The 14,290-nt window shown below is 49.4% G+C and overlaps 1 protein-coding gene across 1 annotated transcript in view; it reads left to right on the top strand.

The window, feature by feature from the left end:
- The first annotated feature begins 1,016 nt into the window (after positions 1–1,016).
- Positions 1,017–14,290, top strand: part of ST18 (ST18 C2H2C-type zinc finger transcription factor) — a 41,776-nt gene continuing 28,502 nt past the window's right edge. The window contains exons 1-4 of the mRNA XM_081116414.1: positions 1,017–1,209; positions 6,086–6,877; positions 11,497–11,631; positions 13,155–13,245. Of these exons, the coding sequence (XP_080972540.1) occupies positions 1,032–1,209; positions 6,086–6,877; positions 11,497–11,631; positions 13,155–13,245 (1,196 nt within the window). The 5' untranslated portion in view covers positions 1,017–1,031. The remainder of the gene's footprint in view (positions 1,210–6,085; positions 6,878–11,496; positions 11,632–13,154; positions 13,246–14,290) is intronic.

Raw genomic sequence — 14,290 nt, forward strand, 5'->3', positions numbered from 1 at the left:
ATTGACGTTTCCAAGAGAAGGACTCAGGGTCTTTGTCTAGTTAGTAATGTTACCAAGCATTTCACCACTTGTTAGTGATGGGGTCAGTGATAGCATGTCACTGTGAGTCTAGGATTCCCCCTTCTGGATATTTTCATCTAAAGCGGTTGCATTTTGCCCCGAGAGCATTTAATAAACTCTCTCTCATAGCCTCGTCGTTGGCTAAACCCTCTAGTCCTCCTGGATCTCGCCAAGAGGATGTTTGTCTTACCTTCAGTGCGTTGAGCGGCCTACATTAAACCTGAGCGAACCCTAGGTAGGAAATCTGCTTGGAAAGGGCCACCCTCAGGAGCGGAGTAAAGACAAATCGCTGGCCGTTTTCATGGGACCCAATCTTATGTCCCCTCCTTGGATGCATTTGCTCTGTGTGCCAAAAGCGTGAGAATTTAAGAACAGAAGAATGCCAGGTAGCATCATTTTACTCTTTTGGGGGTGGGGTGTTTCTGGAGGTGGGTCGATTAAATGTTCATAGCTGTCCCCTCCCTTTATTTATGCTCCTTTCTCCCAAGTCCAAGCTCAGGATGTGGCGTCTCAAGTCTGACATGCAGCCGTGGCGGAGATAAACAGTTTGGGTGGCAGACAGCTATTGAAAAACCTTGCGGCTCACGCACACTGGACATGGGTTTTTTTTTTGTATCCGGTGGTGATTTTTCACGTTAGCTGTTTCTTGGGATTAGCAAACCAGTGCAAATCTCGTTTCATAGTTCCCTGGGCATTTAGTGTAGTGCCAGGCCCAGCACAGATTAACATATGTTTACCCAGATTAAAGATGATTTTTTTTCTTTAACTCTGATAGGCAGTAAAGTAGAATCCACGGTCGATTCAGTGGACGGGCTGTTTTCGTTCATGCCATCAACAGACCCTAAACTCTCAGTCCCAGTCTGCACAGAGGCTGGGCGATACCCACGAACGTCAAAGGCAGGTAGCGGGTAAGCCATCTAACCGTGCTCTTCCTGTGCCTCCGTTGCTCCAGCGCCGCGTACGACTGCTCCATGGCGAAGAAGAGGAGAGCCGAGGAGCCGGCCCTGGGCGTCCCCGTCAACAAGAGGAAGTCCCTGCTGATGAAGCCCAGGCACTACAGCCCCAGCGCGGCCGGCAAGGAGGGGCGCGGCGCTCGGGCCGAGGAGGAGGGCCGCGGCCTCCTGGAGACGGCCGCGCACCCTGGCACAGGTAGCCGGGGGCCCCCAGCTCCACCTACTCCCAGGCGCCCGGGCTTAGCTCACGTAGAACGCGGAGGCCTTGCGTGTGCGAGCCTGGAAGCAGCACTCGGTATTTCTCTCGCTCAGAACCCGGGTGCCGAGGCCCGTTTTTATCTGTAACTGGGGAACGTCCGAAGAGAAGCACCGCAGAGGCCTGGCCCTGAGTCCATTTTCGAAGGGCAGGGTTGGACTGTGCCTCTTTTGGAAGCATATAAAAGCTACTAAGCCTGGAAGTTTAACACCTTGGCTCTCAGTTAGGGTAGATGTCTAATGCCCGAAACAAAAGGACAGGTTTCAGGTTTAAGATACTTGAGACATGACTGACATGAATAATACGTTCATTTTTGTTTCGTAGACACATATAGTAGTATTTAGCCTTCAAAATATAACTGGCGATGACAACATGGACCAATGCAGGTGGAATGTGACCTTAATATCTTCAACATTTAAAAAATAAGTATTGAAAGCAGTTGATTAAGCAAAATAATTACTTCCCAGCGAACCATGCTTCGTCATCTGACTCTCCCCAAGCTCTGACTGCCTTCGCAAAGCAGGCCGGGCAAAGTTTCTGCGACATTAAATCAGCATTTCCAGAAATGACAGGTCACAGATGCTCCTGCCTCTGGTCAGAGAGCAAAACTCTCTAAGTTGTGTTCAGTCCTTGGATTAAGTTGCCCCCCACCGGGAAGGAGAGAGAGCAAAGGTAGGGCCCGAGCCCAGGGTACGGCCTTTCGTCTGCTCTCGCTGACTCCTGGAGCTCCAGCGTCTTTACCTGGCCAGGTGTGTGCCCAGCTGTGTCTTCAGTGGGCAGCTCAGGTGCTGAAGAGGGGGTGGAGTGCTCATGAAAGTTCAGACAATGAGCTCGGATCCCTTTAATGGCAGAACTAGACCCAGTGCCCTCCACGGGCCGTCTTTCAAAGAGCCGCAGGTGGGCATGAGGGGCCACGGGCAAAGCCGTGCGGACACACCTTTACCGGAGCCAGGAGAAGGCTGCCCGTTGGTGGGACGAGCAGAGGCTCCCCCGATGCAGACAAGGAGAGGAACCCCCAGTTACAGCCACAAGCTCGTGATCATTGCAGGCTTTTCTTCCCAGAAAAACTTACGTATAAAAGAGGCCTGGAAAACTGATTTACCTATAATAGTAACTCGGTTATAGAAACAGAACAAAAATATAATAAAATCCAGTTATACTAATGGAGTCAAACTCCAAATAGGTTGTGATTTTCAGAGGATTTCTTTAAAAATTTTTTTTTTGGTAATCCTCACCTGAGCTTATTTTTTCCATTGCTTTTCAGAGAGAGTGGAGGGGGGAAGAGAGAGAAACATCGCTGAGAGAGACACGTCGATTGGCTGCCTCCCACACGCACCCCGACCAGGGCCGGAGATCGAGCCTGCAACCGAGGCGCATGCCCTTGACCAGAATTGAACCCAAGACCCTTCAGTCCTCAGGCCGACACTCTAACCCCCAAGGCCAAACCCACCAGGGCCGTCCTGCTTTTAAACATAAGGACCCAGGACTCAGAAGACCTGGGCCTGCTCAAGGTCACACAGGCAGGTGGGGCAGAGCCAGCCACTTGCCCCTAGTCCCTGACCCGAAAGCCACAGGGGTTTCGCCTCTGCACTGTGCATTGCTCACAGACCCTCCAGCTTTCCAGGGCAGCTGGTGACCTTCGCCGCAGTAGGTGCGGTGTGGGTGGTATCCCAGGTCGAGCCTCCTTAGCACTGCGGTTGAGCTCGATTGCACTACTTAACTCTAAAAATGAAAAACGAGGCCCACCTAACTTATGTGGAGGGCCCCCGGTGTCCTCTGCCGTTACTATCATCTAAAATAGTATCCAGGGAAGGGGGAGGGGAGCCATCATCGTTGAACACCTGTTGGGTGTCACTTGCTCTCCATGGCGCCCACGTGACGTCCACAGTGTGCCTCGCTGTGTCAGCGAGGACGCCAGGGTCAGAAAGGTTCAGGGACCTGTCGGAGTCTGAACAGAGACCAGTGCCGGGCCCATAATCAAACCTCGGTCCCTCTGACTTTAAAGGCAGGAATCTTCGAGATGTGTCAGTGGCAAAAGCACAAAGTAAGTCACTTGGCCACCAGAGAGAATAGAAACGCACTGGCATAGAGAGGTAGGGCCCGGCCGGCGTGACTCAGTGGTTGAGCGTCGACCTAGGATCCAGGAGGTCACAGTTCAATTCCGGGCCAGGGCACATGCCCAGGCTGCAGGCTCGATCCCCAGTTGGGGGCGTGCAGGAGGCAGCCGATCAATGACTCTCATCATCGATGTTTCTCTCTCTCCCTTCCTCTCTCTGAAATCAATAAAAACTTATATTTGTCTGTAAAAAGAAGTAGGCAGCCCATTACAAAGTCAGGAGCAACAAGCGTCTCGTCCCAGATCTGCGGGTTCTAAAGCTCCCTCCACTTTTCCTTCCTTCCTTCCTTCCTTCCTTCCTTCCTTCCTTCCTTCCTTCCTTCCTTCCTTCCTTCCTTCCTTCCTTCCTTCCTTCCTTCCTTCCTTCCTTCCTTCCTTCCTTCCTTCCTTCCTTCCTTCCTTCCTCAGTGAAAGCCAGGGAGAGCCGGACACGTGGAAGTTGGTTTGCGGGTTTGCAGACCGTCCCCGGAAACCCCCCTGTGCTGTGCGCACGGGCATGGCTACCGGCGGGGCTCCTCTTTTCCTAAAGAATAATTAATAAATATTTTCTTTTAGCATATAACAAACAGTTGAACCAAGCAATTATGTAAACTGGAAATGACCCAAAACGCTAGCGGTTGGCAGCGGCTCAGTGAAGTGCATTGTCGCACACATGTGTGTTTCTGCCCCTCCCGCCTCTCGGGTGATCTGCACTTAATAGGAATATTTTAAACTATGTAGCTAAGCAACAGAGGTAATTGTTGCTTTCTAGAGCTTTTGTTAGCACTCTACCACAGCCCAAATATGCATAATTAGGTATAATGTCTATAAATCATTATTGCACACATGTGGGTAGTTGAGGGGAGTGAGAGAATAGTTCAGTGAATCGAGCATATTCACTGAAAATGCTTTTTATTTGTTTTCTGTAGTTCATAATACTTTAAAATTACCATAACCCTTTACACTTTCTCTTAATCTCCCGCCTCGATGGGGAGGAAAAGTTCATTTGCATTTTAGACTATGTTTAATATATTATTTAAACCGGGAGCTCCCCTGATATGGATTCAGGGGAGGACTGGCCGTCCTACCGAATGCTGCGTGCTTGCTTATCCAGCCTCTTTCCTAGGAAGTAAAATGTTAAATTTTTCAGTTAATGTTGAATAGATCCCAACAAAAGACTGCACCCTATAATCAGCATTATTTAAAGGGGCTAGTGTTGTGACTAAATTCTTCCTGCATCCAAAAATGCTTTTAGTTACTATGGCAATATTTACTTGATCCTGGCAGTCCAGTGCTGATTTAGGGAGGTAATTACCAGAAAGGAAGGTGATGGAGATGAGTGTCCTTGTCAGAGACAATGTTTATAAAAAAAAAAAATTAAATGAGACCAGAAAAGGCCCATTGTCTTCCGCTCAGACGCCCTCTCCCGCAGCCCTCCCGCTGGGTGGCTCTGCTTTTCTTCCCCCCAGAGACGCTCATTAGCACAGAGTGCACGTCACTTGGTGTCTTTAGCAGACTTCAAGGGGGCTGGTTATTTCGTGTGGCCCATCTTCCTCCTCTGGCTCTTCCTCACCCCCTTCCTTTCTGTCACGTTGTTCACTAGAGGAGCATCGCTGGGCTGCCTGGGCTATGTCACAGCCTGGTGCGTGCTGGGTGCCCTGCTCCCCGGAGTCCACCGCGAGCTGGGCAAGGGTCAGCTCACTAGAGAGTCTGGACCCTTAGTTGGTGTGTTTGCCTGAGACACACACACAAACACACATACACACAATCCTGTCACCCCAACTGGGCCGTTGCTGAGAATGAAAGGGGGCACCGGGACCCCAGAGAGCCAGTGGACCGTCCCAGACAGACCAGCACTGGGGACCTGCTCTCAGTCCTGGGGCTCCTTGACTGTCGGGACTCCAGCTGGCCCTGTACCGAGGACAACCCATTAACATTCAACGTCCTCCAACCATCCCCATCTCTTGTCTCATTTCCTTTTTACAGAAATGCACCAGGTCCCAGACCAGAAAATGTGTTACTGTTTAAGGCATTACTTGACCATGCTAATTTCCCCATTTGCTTACATTTCGCTCCACATGGAATTTTTGTGTGACAGTTATGAAAGTGGTCAGGAAATCTTGAAAGCTTCAGAGAGTTTTTAGTTATCACCATGTAGATGTATTTTAACTGAAATTCCATAAAATCTGAAAGTATGTTTAAAAAACTATGAAGTAGAAAACTTAAACCAACTAAGCTTTGAAAATACACTGAAATGCTAACAGACAAATCTGATGAGTATTTCCTTTGTAATGTATAGCATTGTGTACATTTTATTTCCTTCCAGGTGGCTAAGATTTGCAAATATAATGGGTACAGTAATGATAAAGTCACACCCAGCATTCTCTTACTGTTACGTATCTACTTCAGTACCCTAGAAGCACCAGTTCCTAATATACTGAAAATTCTAATAGCTTATTTCTTTAAAGGTAATTCTCATAATATGAAGGTCTAAGTTTTGTTTTGTTTTAGGAAGATATATATTTTCTCCCTAATGTTTTTAAAATTGATAGAGCCTACCTATTCACATATCTCACATAGTATATATACATAGGTATGTATATATTATACCTGTTTCCTTAAAAATTTTGTAAAATATTTCTTAAAATAATTTCCTTAAACTATTTTTGTTCTCGTTTTTCAAATATTGGTGTGTGTGTGTATGTGTGTGTTTCTCCACAGATGAAATCACGATACAACCTGTGGATGGGAATCTTCATTCAACCTCACAAGAAAACCCCAATGGGAAGGAAGACAGATACAGCTGCTACCAAGAGCTCGTGGTCAAATCTTTAATGCACTTGGGGAAACTTGAAAAAAATACATCTGTTCAGACTGTGAATGAAAACTTGAATGACAGTGGCATCCAGTCTCTGAAGGCTGAGAGTGATGACACAGACGAGTGCTTTATGGTTCATTCCGACGATGGAAAGGACAAAACCCATGACGCCCAGCTAAGGTTCTGCTCCTCCGATGACAGTGAAAGTAACTCTGAAAGTGCGGAGAATGGTTGGGACAGTGGCTCCAACTTCTCAGAAGAAACCAAACCACATCACGTCCCAAAGTATATTTTAGTGGATAATAGGGAAGACATATTGGAAGTTACCGAAATAAAAACTGAAGGTGACAAATTCATCTCTTGTGAAAACGGGTGCGATTCTGAAACGGAGAGGAGGGCCCCACAGCACGCTCACACAGAACCGTCGGAGGGCAAAGCCCAGGCCTCGTTCCCCGGGGCCGAGGAAGACGATAACCAGTGCCTGGCGGTGGTGACGGAGGAGTCTGTCGACCTGGAGAAGGCGAAGGGGAACCTGAGTTTGCTGGAGCAGGCGATCGCTCTGCAGGCCGAGCGAGGGTGTGTTTTTCGTAACACCTACAAAGAGCTGGACAGGTTTCTCCTGGAGCACCTCGCCGGGGAAAGGAGACAAACCAAAGTTATCGACATGGGTGGAAGACAAATCTTTAACAATAAACGTAAGACACATTTTTGCCTTTATTTTAGAAGTAAAATTGCTTTAGGATTGGGGGGAAAAATTAGTAAGATTTGATTACTTCTTCCAGATAGCTTTTTTGACAACTTAACACAACTTAAAAACTAGTTTCTATTATGAAATAAACAATTTCTTTCTGTTTCCCTGCTCTCTAAACTGTTCTCAGATCAGTTCTGCACAATAGAAGGATCGTTGCCTCTATTTCTTTTAATTTTGTTGCTTTTTAAAAGTCTGTAGTGCTTTTTAAAAAGAACTTTATTGAACATTAGAAGTGCATCAGTCCTTATTGGATTTTAAATCACCATATTAATCAAATCAATTCCAGAATCTTTTTTTTCTTTCCCACTCTCTTTCTGGGATCATCTGACTTTAAGCTTCAAAATAATGTCAAGCTACTTGCAAGTCAGGCAGGATGATCTATGTGATCCTTCTTAGGATAAAACTGGCTGTAATGCTTTTATAAGCCCATGCTTTTTACAGGCTCTCTAACTCGGGATCCACAGAAATCTGGACCAAGCTTGAACGAGAGAGTAAATATGCTTAAAACTGTTCCTCAGACCTTAGGGAAACTATGTTTTCTCTCCTATAAAGATAATTCCCTCCCCTGCCCTCCCCTGGCCTTGCACTAGGTGGGCCTGGTGATGATTTTTACAGTTAAGTGGGGTTTCCCAAATGGTGGTACTTTGGTGCCTAGAAAGCTTGTTTAGGATGGGTATTTCCAGACTAGCTGCTCCAGAACTTGACTTTTTAAAGCAAGTTCATCGAATGGTTCTTAGACACCCTGAAGTTGGATAGCCACAGAATCGGGGAAAACCTGAGTCAAGGTGATGGCCTCAAGGTTGTGCTTATTCAAATATTTAGATGTTCTGGTTGCTGATGTTTATGCAGAAATGAGTGATATGTTTTGTCATTTTAAGTTTGTTTTAGTACTCACCTGCAATCTTATCCGGCACTGCCTTGTGGCTCAGAGCTGAGAGAACAAAAAAGAATAAAATAATGTCCCGTAGTGAGTGAGGAACACGAGAGTGCTATGCAAACCTATGGCCAGGGCTGGGGTGGGGATAGCACATTAGTGAACAGAGTGTGGTTTGGGGCAGGACACTGTGTTTAGCTCTGTGTGCTCCACTAGTAGGCAAATGTTGGACTCACCTGCGTGTGTGTGTTCTTTTAGTTTTTTTGTGTTGTTTTTTTTTTTTTAATAAACTAAAAAATCAGGAAAAAAATGAAATAATTTATTTCCAATTCCCCCAACCCATAGTATCTAATATACTATATTTCATTCATTCTAAGATACATAGTTTCCCCGTTCAATATCTCTGAAATCAAAGAATGTGCCATAATTTAATTCCAACAGTGTTTTTTTTTTTTATTTCTTACCAGAACACAAAATGATGTTTCATCTTACCATTGATGAAACCTTCCAGTCAATGAAATCCAGCGTTTGAAGGAATTTTCATTAAGTGTGCTATAGCTTAAAATACTTGATGGTCCTTTGGTCAATTTTGTAGAACTCTTGAAACTATTTTTATTTTCAAAAGTTAACAAGGCGTTAGGCTCTGTGCTTGTAGGCATGGGTCCTGTTGGAGATTTACTGAGTGACTGATGCTGCTGCTTGAGTCTGGGGTGTATCTCATTGCGTAGAGCATTGTGCCGCCTTGGGCTGGTAAAAGCCTCTGCAAGGAGAGGCCAGATTAATATATAACAAAAGGGGGGGGGGGCAAAACTCACCTGGCCAGCGTGGCTCAGTGGTTGAGCTTTGACCCACGAACCAGGAGGTCACGGTTTGATTCCCGGTCAGGGCACAGGCCCCAGTTGCAGACTCGATCCCCAGTTGGGGGTCTGCAGGAGGCAGCCGGTCAATGACTCTCTCTCATCATGGATGTTTCTATCTCCCTCTCCCTCTCCCTTCCTCTCTCTGAAATCCATAAAAAAACATATATATTTTTTAAAAAAAGAGAGGAAACCCTGTAGTCCAGAGAATGCCTACGGAGTCCAAATTAAATATTCACTTTCCCGATCCTTTCCGAGATGTGGGAGCCAGCAGCTTAAGAGGCGTTTCTTTCTCTGGCATGAATTCCCTGCTTCGAAGACAACACTTTTCCCAAATGCTCTTCCAAACAGCAGCCTGATTTTTTGCAGACCGCGGGCGTGTGACTGCTGTGAGGTTGAGGACAGTAGGGTTTTGGAATATTGTTTTACCCGAGGCTTCAGGTGAGTCAGCAATTCTGAAATAAAGGAAGCTTGACTCTTCTGATGCTGCTAAGCACCGAGTGAGACTTTAAGTCGCAGTGTAAGTAGAGTCATCGCGTAGCTGATCGTACAGCCCTTTAGAGGGAAGGGGAGTGATGGGAACAACTGCAAGCAGGTGTGTCAGGTGTGAATAGCACGGTCCCAGAGGAGCCAGGACATCGGGTCGTGGGGCGTATGGTCACCAGGCAGCATTTCACACAGAACGTAGGAGGGGCCAGGCCTGAGCGTCCCGGGGGCGCTGGCGCCTTATCTTGCGAACAGGTTCTGCCCTAGAGAGGGTTCCGTCGGCATCTTTGTCTCGCCCGCAGGGCAGAGGCTTGCAGACAAAGGTGCGTGATGGGCTGTCGGTGGCCCAGGCCTGGTCGGGTGCCAGCCCGGCCTTATCTCCCACACCCTCTCTGGCTTCCCGTCGCCCAGTCGTGTGGCAGCGAGGAGAGGCGCTGACGCCAAGCCTTTCAGTGTGGCTTAGAAATGTGGCCTCACCTGGATGGGGTCCAAGAGAGGACAGGCACCAAAATACACGCCGCTCCTCCTTTCTTTCTAATTCTCGCTCAGACGGCGTCAGCCCTCCTAATTTCACTATCATCAGACTTCACGGGGTCTGACTAGCGGCCTGCAGGTAGCACAGGCCCGAGTCAACCTGAAATGGGGCAACGTTTCTGGATTAGGTAAAATCTGTATCCATAAAAAAAATCACAGAACATGCCGGAGCTCTTTACATGCCCCTTTGTCTCTTACAGAGAACAGCATATTGTCCCCATCATGGCATTTAAATCCTGTCTCTCTCATCAAACAAAAATGCCCGCTGCTCAAGGCCCCCCTCTCTTTCCTCTGTTCACTCCTCACTTACAACTTAGAACTTTCTCTCTGCTCGACGCCCGTCCCGCCCCCCAGCCCCTGTGCGGGGCAACTTGGAAGATCCTCGGCTGCTCCCCCCTTTTGCTGAAACCCCGGTCCCCAAATAATTGCATTACCTACAGCCTGCTGTGCCCATCTGCCCAGGACCGTTTATAATCCAACAACTGGGGTGGCACACTGTCACAGAGGCACGTGTGTCCTCGCAGGCCTCAGCCCTGATCCGGCTGGCGCATCCCGAGACCTTGGCCTGCTCCCTGGGCCAGGCGTGGAGCGAGCGGGAGCCTGGGGGCCCTGAGCATCCTCCGGGCGGGACTCGGCCCCCATTGCATCGCCCGCAGCTTATTTATTTTCATTAGCAGTTTTCATTCCATGCTCGAGTGGGGGGGCTGTTTGGGCTGCAAGAATACCTTTCTGCTCTAAGTTCACCTGTCGTCTCAGCCGCGAATATGAGAATTCTGGAGAAGGGCCTCTCGGTAACTGTCCCCCCCTCAGCAGTCCCGTTGGCTCTCACTGATTTCATATATTTAGATAACCCTTCATCTAACCCTCAGCAGTGTGCGTGCCGGAACATTCCCAGCCCGGGGCTTCCCTTCTTTCCTCCCCCTTCAGGCAGCCGTCCCACGGCCGCCTGGCAGGATGAGTTGCAGGGTGTCCCTGATCTCCGCCTGGCTGTGCCCGTGGCCCGCACCCCCACCGCCACCGTGTCCTTGGCAGCGCGCACGCCCCAGGCCGCTCCAGGCGGCCTCCCCTCGCTGCGTCCGTTCTCTCCGACTCTCCTGCCAGAACGTTTCTTCGCCCTAAACCTCCACGTGGCCCGTTTTTATCTGCATTCAGAGCAGAATCAACCACCCTCTTCAGCAGCCTCTGCCTACGGGCCCCAAATGACAGGCCGCTGGTGTTCGGAACCGTGGGACCCGCGGCACCGCCCGCCCGCGGGGTGGCTTCTGACCCCCGTCCTACGGCTCGTGGAGGCAGGTTCCACCCCCGCTGGCAGCAGCCGCTGGGCCACTGGGGCCACCTGCTTCGTGACAAGGCCAGAGGTGTCTTTCTCAGATACGGTGGCTCTCGGTTTTGTCCTTCTGAACCCGCTCGCTCCAGGCTCCTTCAATAGGAGGTAGTTTATGGTTTAAATAAATTCTTTCTTCTTTCTCACGTTTTTCTTCTTGTTTTCAGGAGCCTGTGCACCCCTTGGCGTGGAACCGCTTTTTCATAACGAGGCTGTCGCTACAATCTGTGGCCTGACAACTTTTTAAAGCCACCTTGTATTTTAACGCTCCCTTGCCCTGGGTCAGCCTCTGCTTAAGAAACCAAGAAAATTGAAAACGTTTTATGTTCCCACAGGTCTTAGTTGAGGGTCCTCTCCAAGGCAATGCGAGAAAGATGTTTACGACCACGAAGCCGAGTAGCAGGCGGGCGTCACCCTGCAAGGCCACGCTGTTGAAAGGGACGGGAACGGCAATAACCAGACGCGTCTCCCGCTTCGTTTCTCTGTAGATTCGCCGAGGCCTGAGAAGAGGGAGACCAAGTGCCCCATCCCCGGCTGCGACGGCACAGGACACGTGACAGGGCTCTACCCCCACCACCGCAGCCTTTCGGGGTGCCCCCACAAAGTGCGGGTCCCCCTCGAAAGTGAGTACCGCTGGCCCCGAAAAGAAGGCGGTGCCGCTACGCACCCCGCAGGGCCTCAGTGGTACCCTCCTCCTCCCCCACTTGGAACTGGGAATGGGAATACACAGTCGCTTTCGAAATTCCATCACGGTCATTCCCACCTAGCCTGGTGTTTAGGGTGTAGTGTGCTCGTGGGAAACGTGGGCACAGTCAGGCCAGTGGCCCCGAGACGCCCGGTCCTGAGAAGGTAATTATTCCTCGTAGTCCCGGGGAGGAGGGGGCGTCCTCACGGGGAAGGACCAGGGCCGGCGGGGGCGCGGTGAGAGGGGAACCGTGGGCGGCGTCCGCGGGAAGGAGCGGGGCGGGCAGGCTGAGGCCTGGCCCGGGGGATTTCCCGACGGGCTCCGGCCCTGGGAGGTCAGGGCGGCTGGGCAGGGTCCTGTAATGCCCGAACCTGGTGGGAGAGGCAGTTGGGTGCGGCTCAGGTTTGGTTGGTTTTCATTTGCAAAGTGTTTACTGTCTCTAGGAATTAGGTAGCCCTGGGAGGGGCGGCCTCCCCGGGATTAGCAAGGCCCCCGAAGTCAAAGCATCAAAACCCAGAAAACAAAAGGCGTGGTTAACACCCTGTGCGACCGCATGGCCCTGTCCCACGTGGAGGCCCACGGGGAGTGTTAGCCTCAGGGCGTCAGCTAAAGGTGGGATGGGCACCCGTCACCGGTGTCCCCCACACCGGCCTCCACACTTAGGGCCCCGCGGTGCCTGTGATGTTGCCCAGGACACCCCACAGCAGCTGAGGGCCCTGAGCGTGGTCCCCCCCACGTGCCCGCTGTGAGCTGGAAAACTCAGGGAAAGGAAAGGGCCGCCTCCTGTTTCCCAGCGTCTCCGGGTCGTGTCCTCCGCTTTTCGAGCTACTAACTGAACCTCCGCTCAGGTCGCACAAACCTCAGTGGTGGCAACGCCTCAACGTCACCCTTCGCAAAAGGATTTTTTTGCAAATCACTGAATCTACTCAGCTCAACGCTGCCCCCCCCCCCCCCCGGATTAGCACTTTCTCGCCCTATTGCCCCAACCGTGCTCTTCCACCAACCACTGAATGGCAGCGGGTGAGGAGGGAGGGGCAACGGGCAAAGAACCCAAATCACCTCTCTTAGGGAGTAAGGAAGACTGGGTTCAGGACGTCACACTGTGGGGAAAACGTAGAAAGAACCACGGTTTGACAAACAGTGTTTTCCGTTCGCTCCAAGGAAAAGCATATAAATATAAAAGGGAGAGTGTGAGCTTTTCGGTTTAAGTTAAATAGAAGCAGAACCGTCTCATTTAAGCCTAGCGCTGGCCATAATACGAAGTGTAGGACACCTCCGACTCGGGCAAGCTTGTTCAATTTAATTTCCGAAGCCCTTAAGTGCTCATTTACTTCGGTGGGGAGGGAGCATGGGGGGTTACGTAACTGAATTTGTTTGAATGCAAAACTGAGAAATCGGTGTGTCGGTTTGTCGTATTTATGGTCTGTTATTTTTCCCTCTTGTGTGATATTTTGTGTGTAGTTCTTGCCATGCATGAAAATGTGCTCAAGTGCCCCACCCCGGGATGCACAGGACGAGGGCACGTGAACAGCAACCGAAACACCCACAGGAGGTAATTGCGATGAGTCGCTAACTTTTACTTTATAAGAAGGAGAGCCCCGCCCGGCGGGGGGGGGGGTGTCGGTGGTCGAGCATCCACCCACGAACCTGGGGAGGTCTCAGGCTCCATTCCCCGTCAGGGCACAGGCCGGGGTCGCGGGCTCGATCCCCAGTCGGGGGCGTGCGGGAGGCGGCCGATCCATGGCTCTCTCATCACTGGTGTTTCTCTCTCTCTCTCTCTCCCTCTCTCTGAAATGAATAAAAACACACTTTTAAAAAAGAAAATAAGAAACTAGCATTGTGTTACCCAAATCACTGCATCAGTATCAGATACCTGACCGTTTGAAATAGATAAGTATTCTCAATTTGTGCAGAGTAAAAAAAAAAAAAATGACCTCATTATTTACTTTCCTAGAAATGTTCATTTACCAGTCAATGAGGCTGCTAACAAAAAATGTTAAATTTGAAGAGCAGGGTTACGCATTCACATTGTCATGCAAGTAGAACACGTTCTCTGGCTCTGGACCCTCTCCAAAGCTGCTTTGACATGAAAGAGAATTGTTTATGAGTTATCTTGAACCCAGTTCTATCAGCATTAAAAAGGTACCAAAAAGACTTCAATATACTGCGGTTTTGACTATAGATCAGGGGGAGGCTAAACGTTACTACATTTCACGGAGATTCATCTCATTGAGACCTCAACTAACTTAAACCACACGTGCACATTTATACACACATGGGTTGTGTGCGTGTCAATATTTTTGGTGACAATGTTTATTGTTTTATGTGTGTTTTATGTGATGTATAGATTGTGTGATCTGAAGATGCTCTTTGATTCGTAAGCATATTACCAGAAACCTTCACATTCCATTTAAACTAAGACACCCAACGAAGTCGCTTATATTCCCCTAAAGATCCGAGATAGGTCCTGGCATTGTCATGCTAACCTCTGTAGTGGATGCATTGCAACTGGAGTGAGCACATCCCACTTCAAATGTTGTGAAGTTTCAGAATAATCTAGTTATTTCTTCCTTACGTAATATTTTTATTTTAAAAAT

The sequence above is a fragment of the Miniopterus schreibersii genome (genome assembly GCF_964146895.1).
Source record: "Miniopterus schreibersii genome assembly, chromosome: 17".
Lineage (NCBI taxonomy): Eukaryota > Metazoa > Chordata > Mammalia > Chiroptera > Miniopteridae > Miniopterus > Miniopterus schreibersii.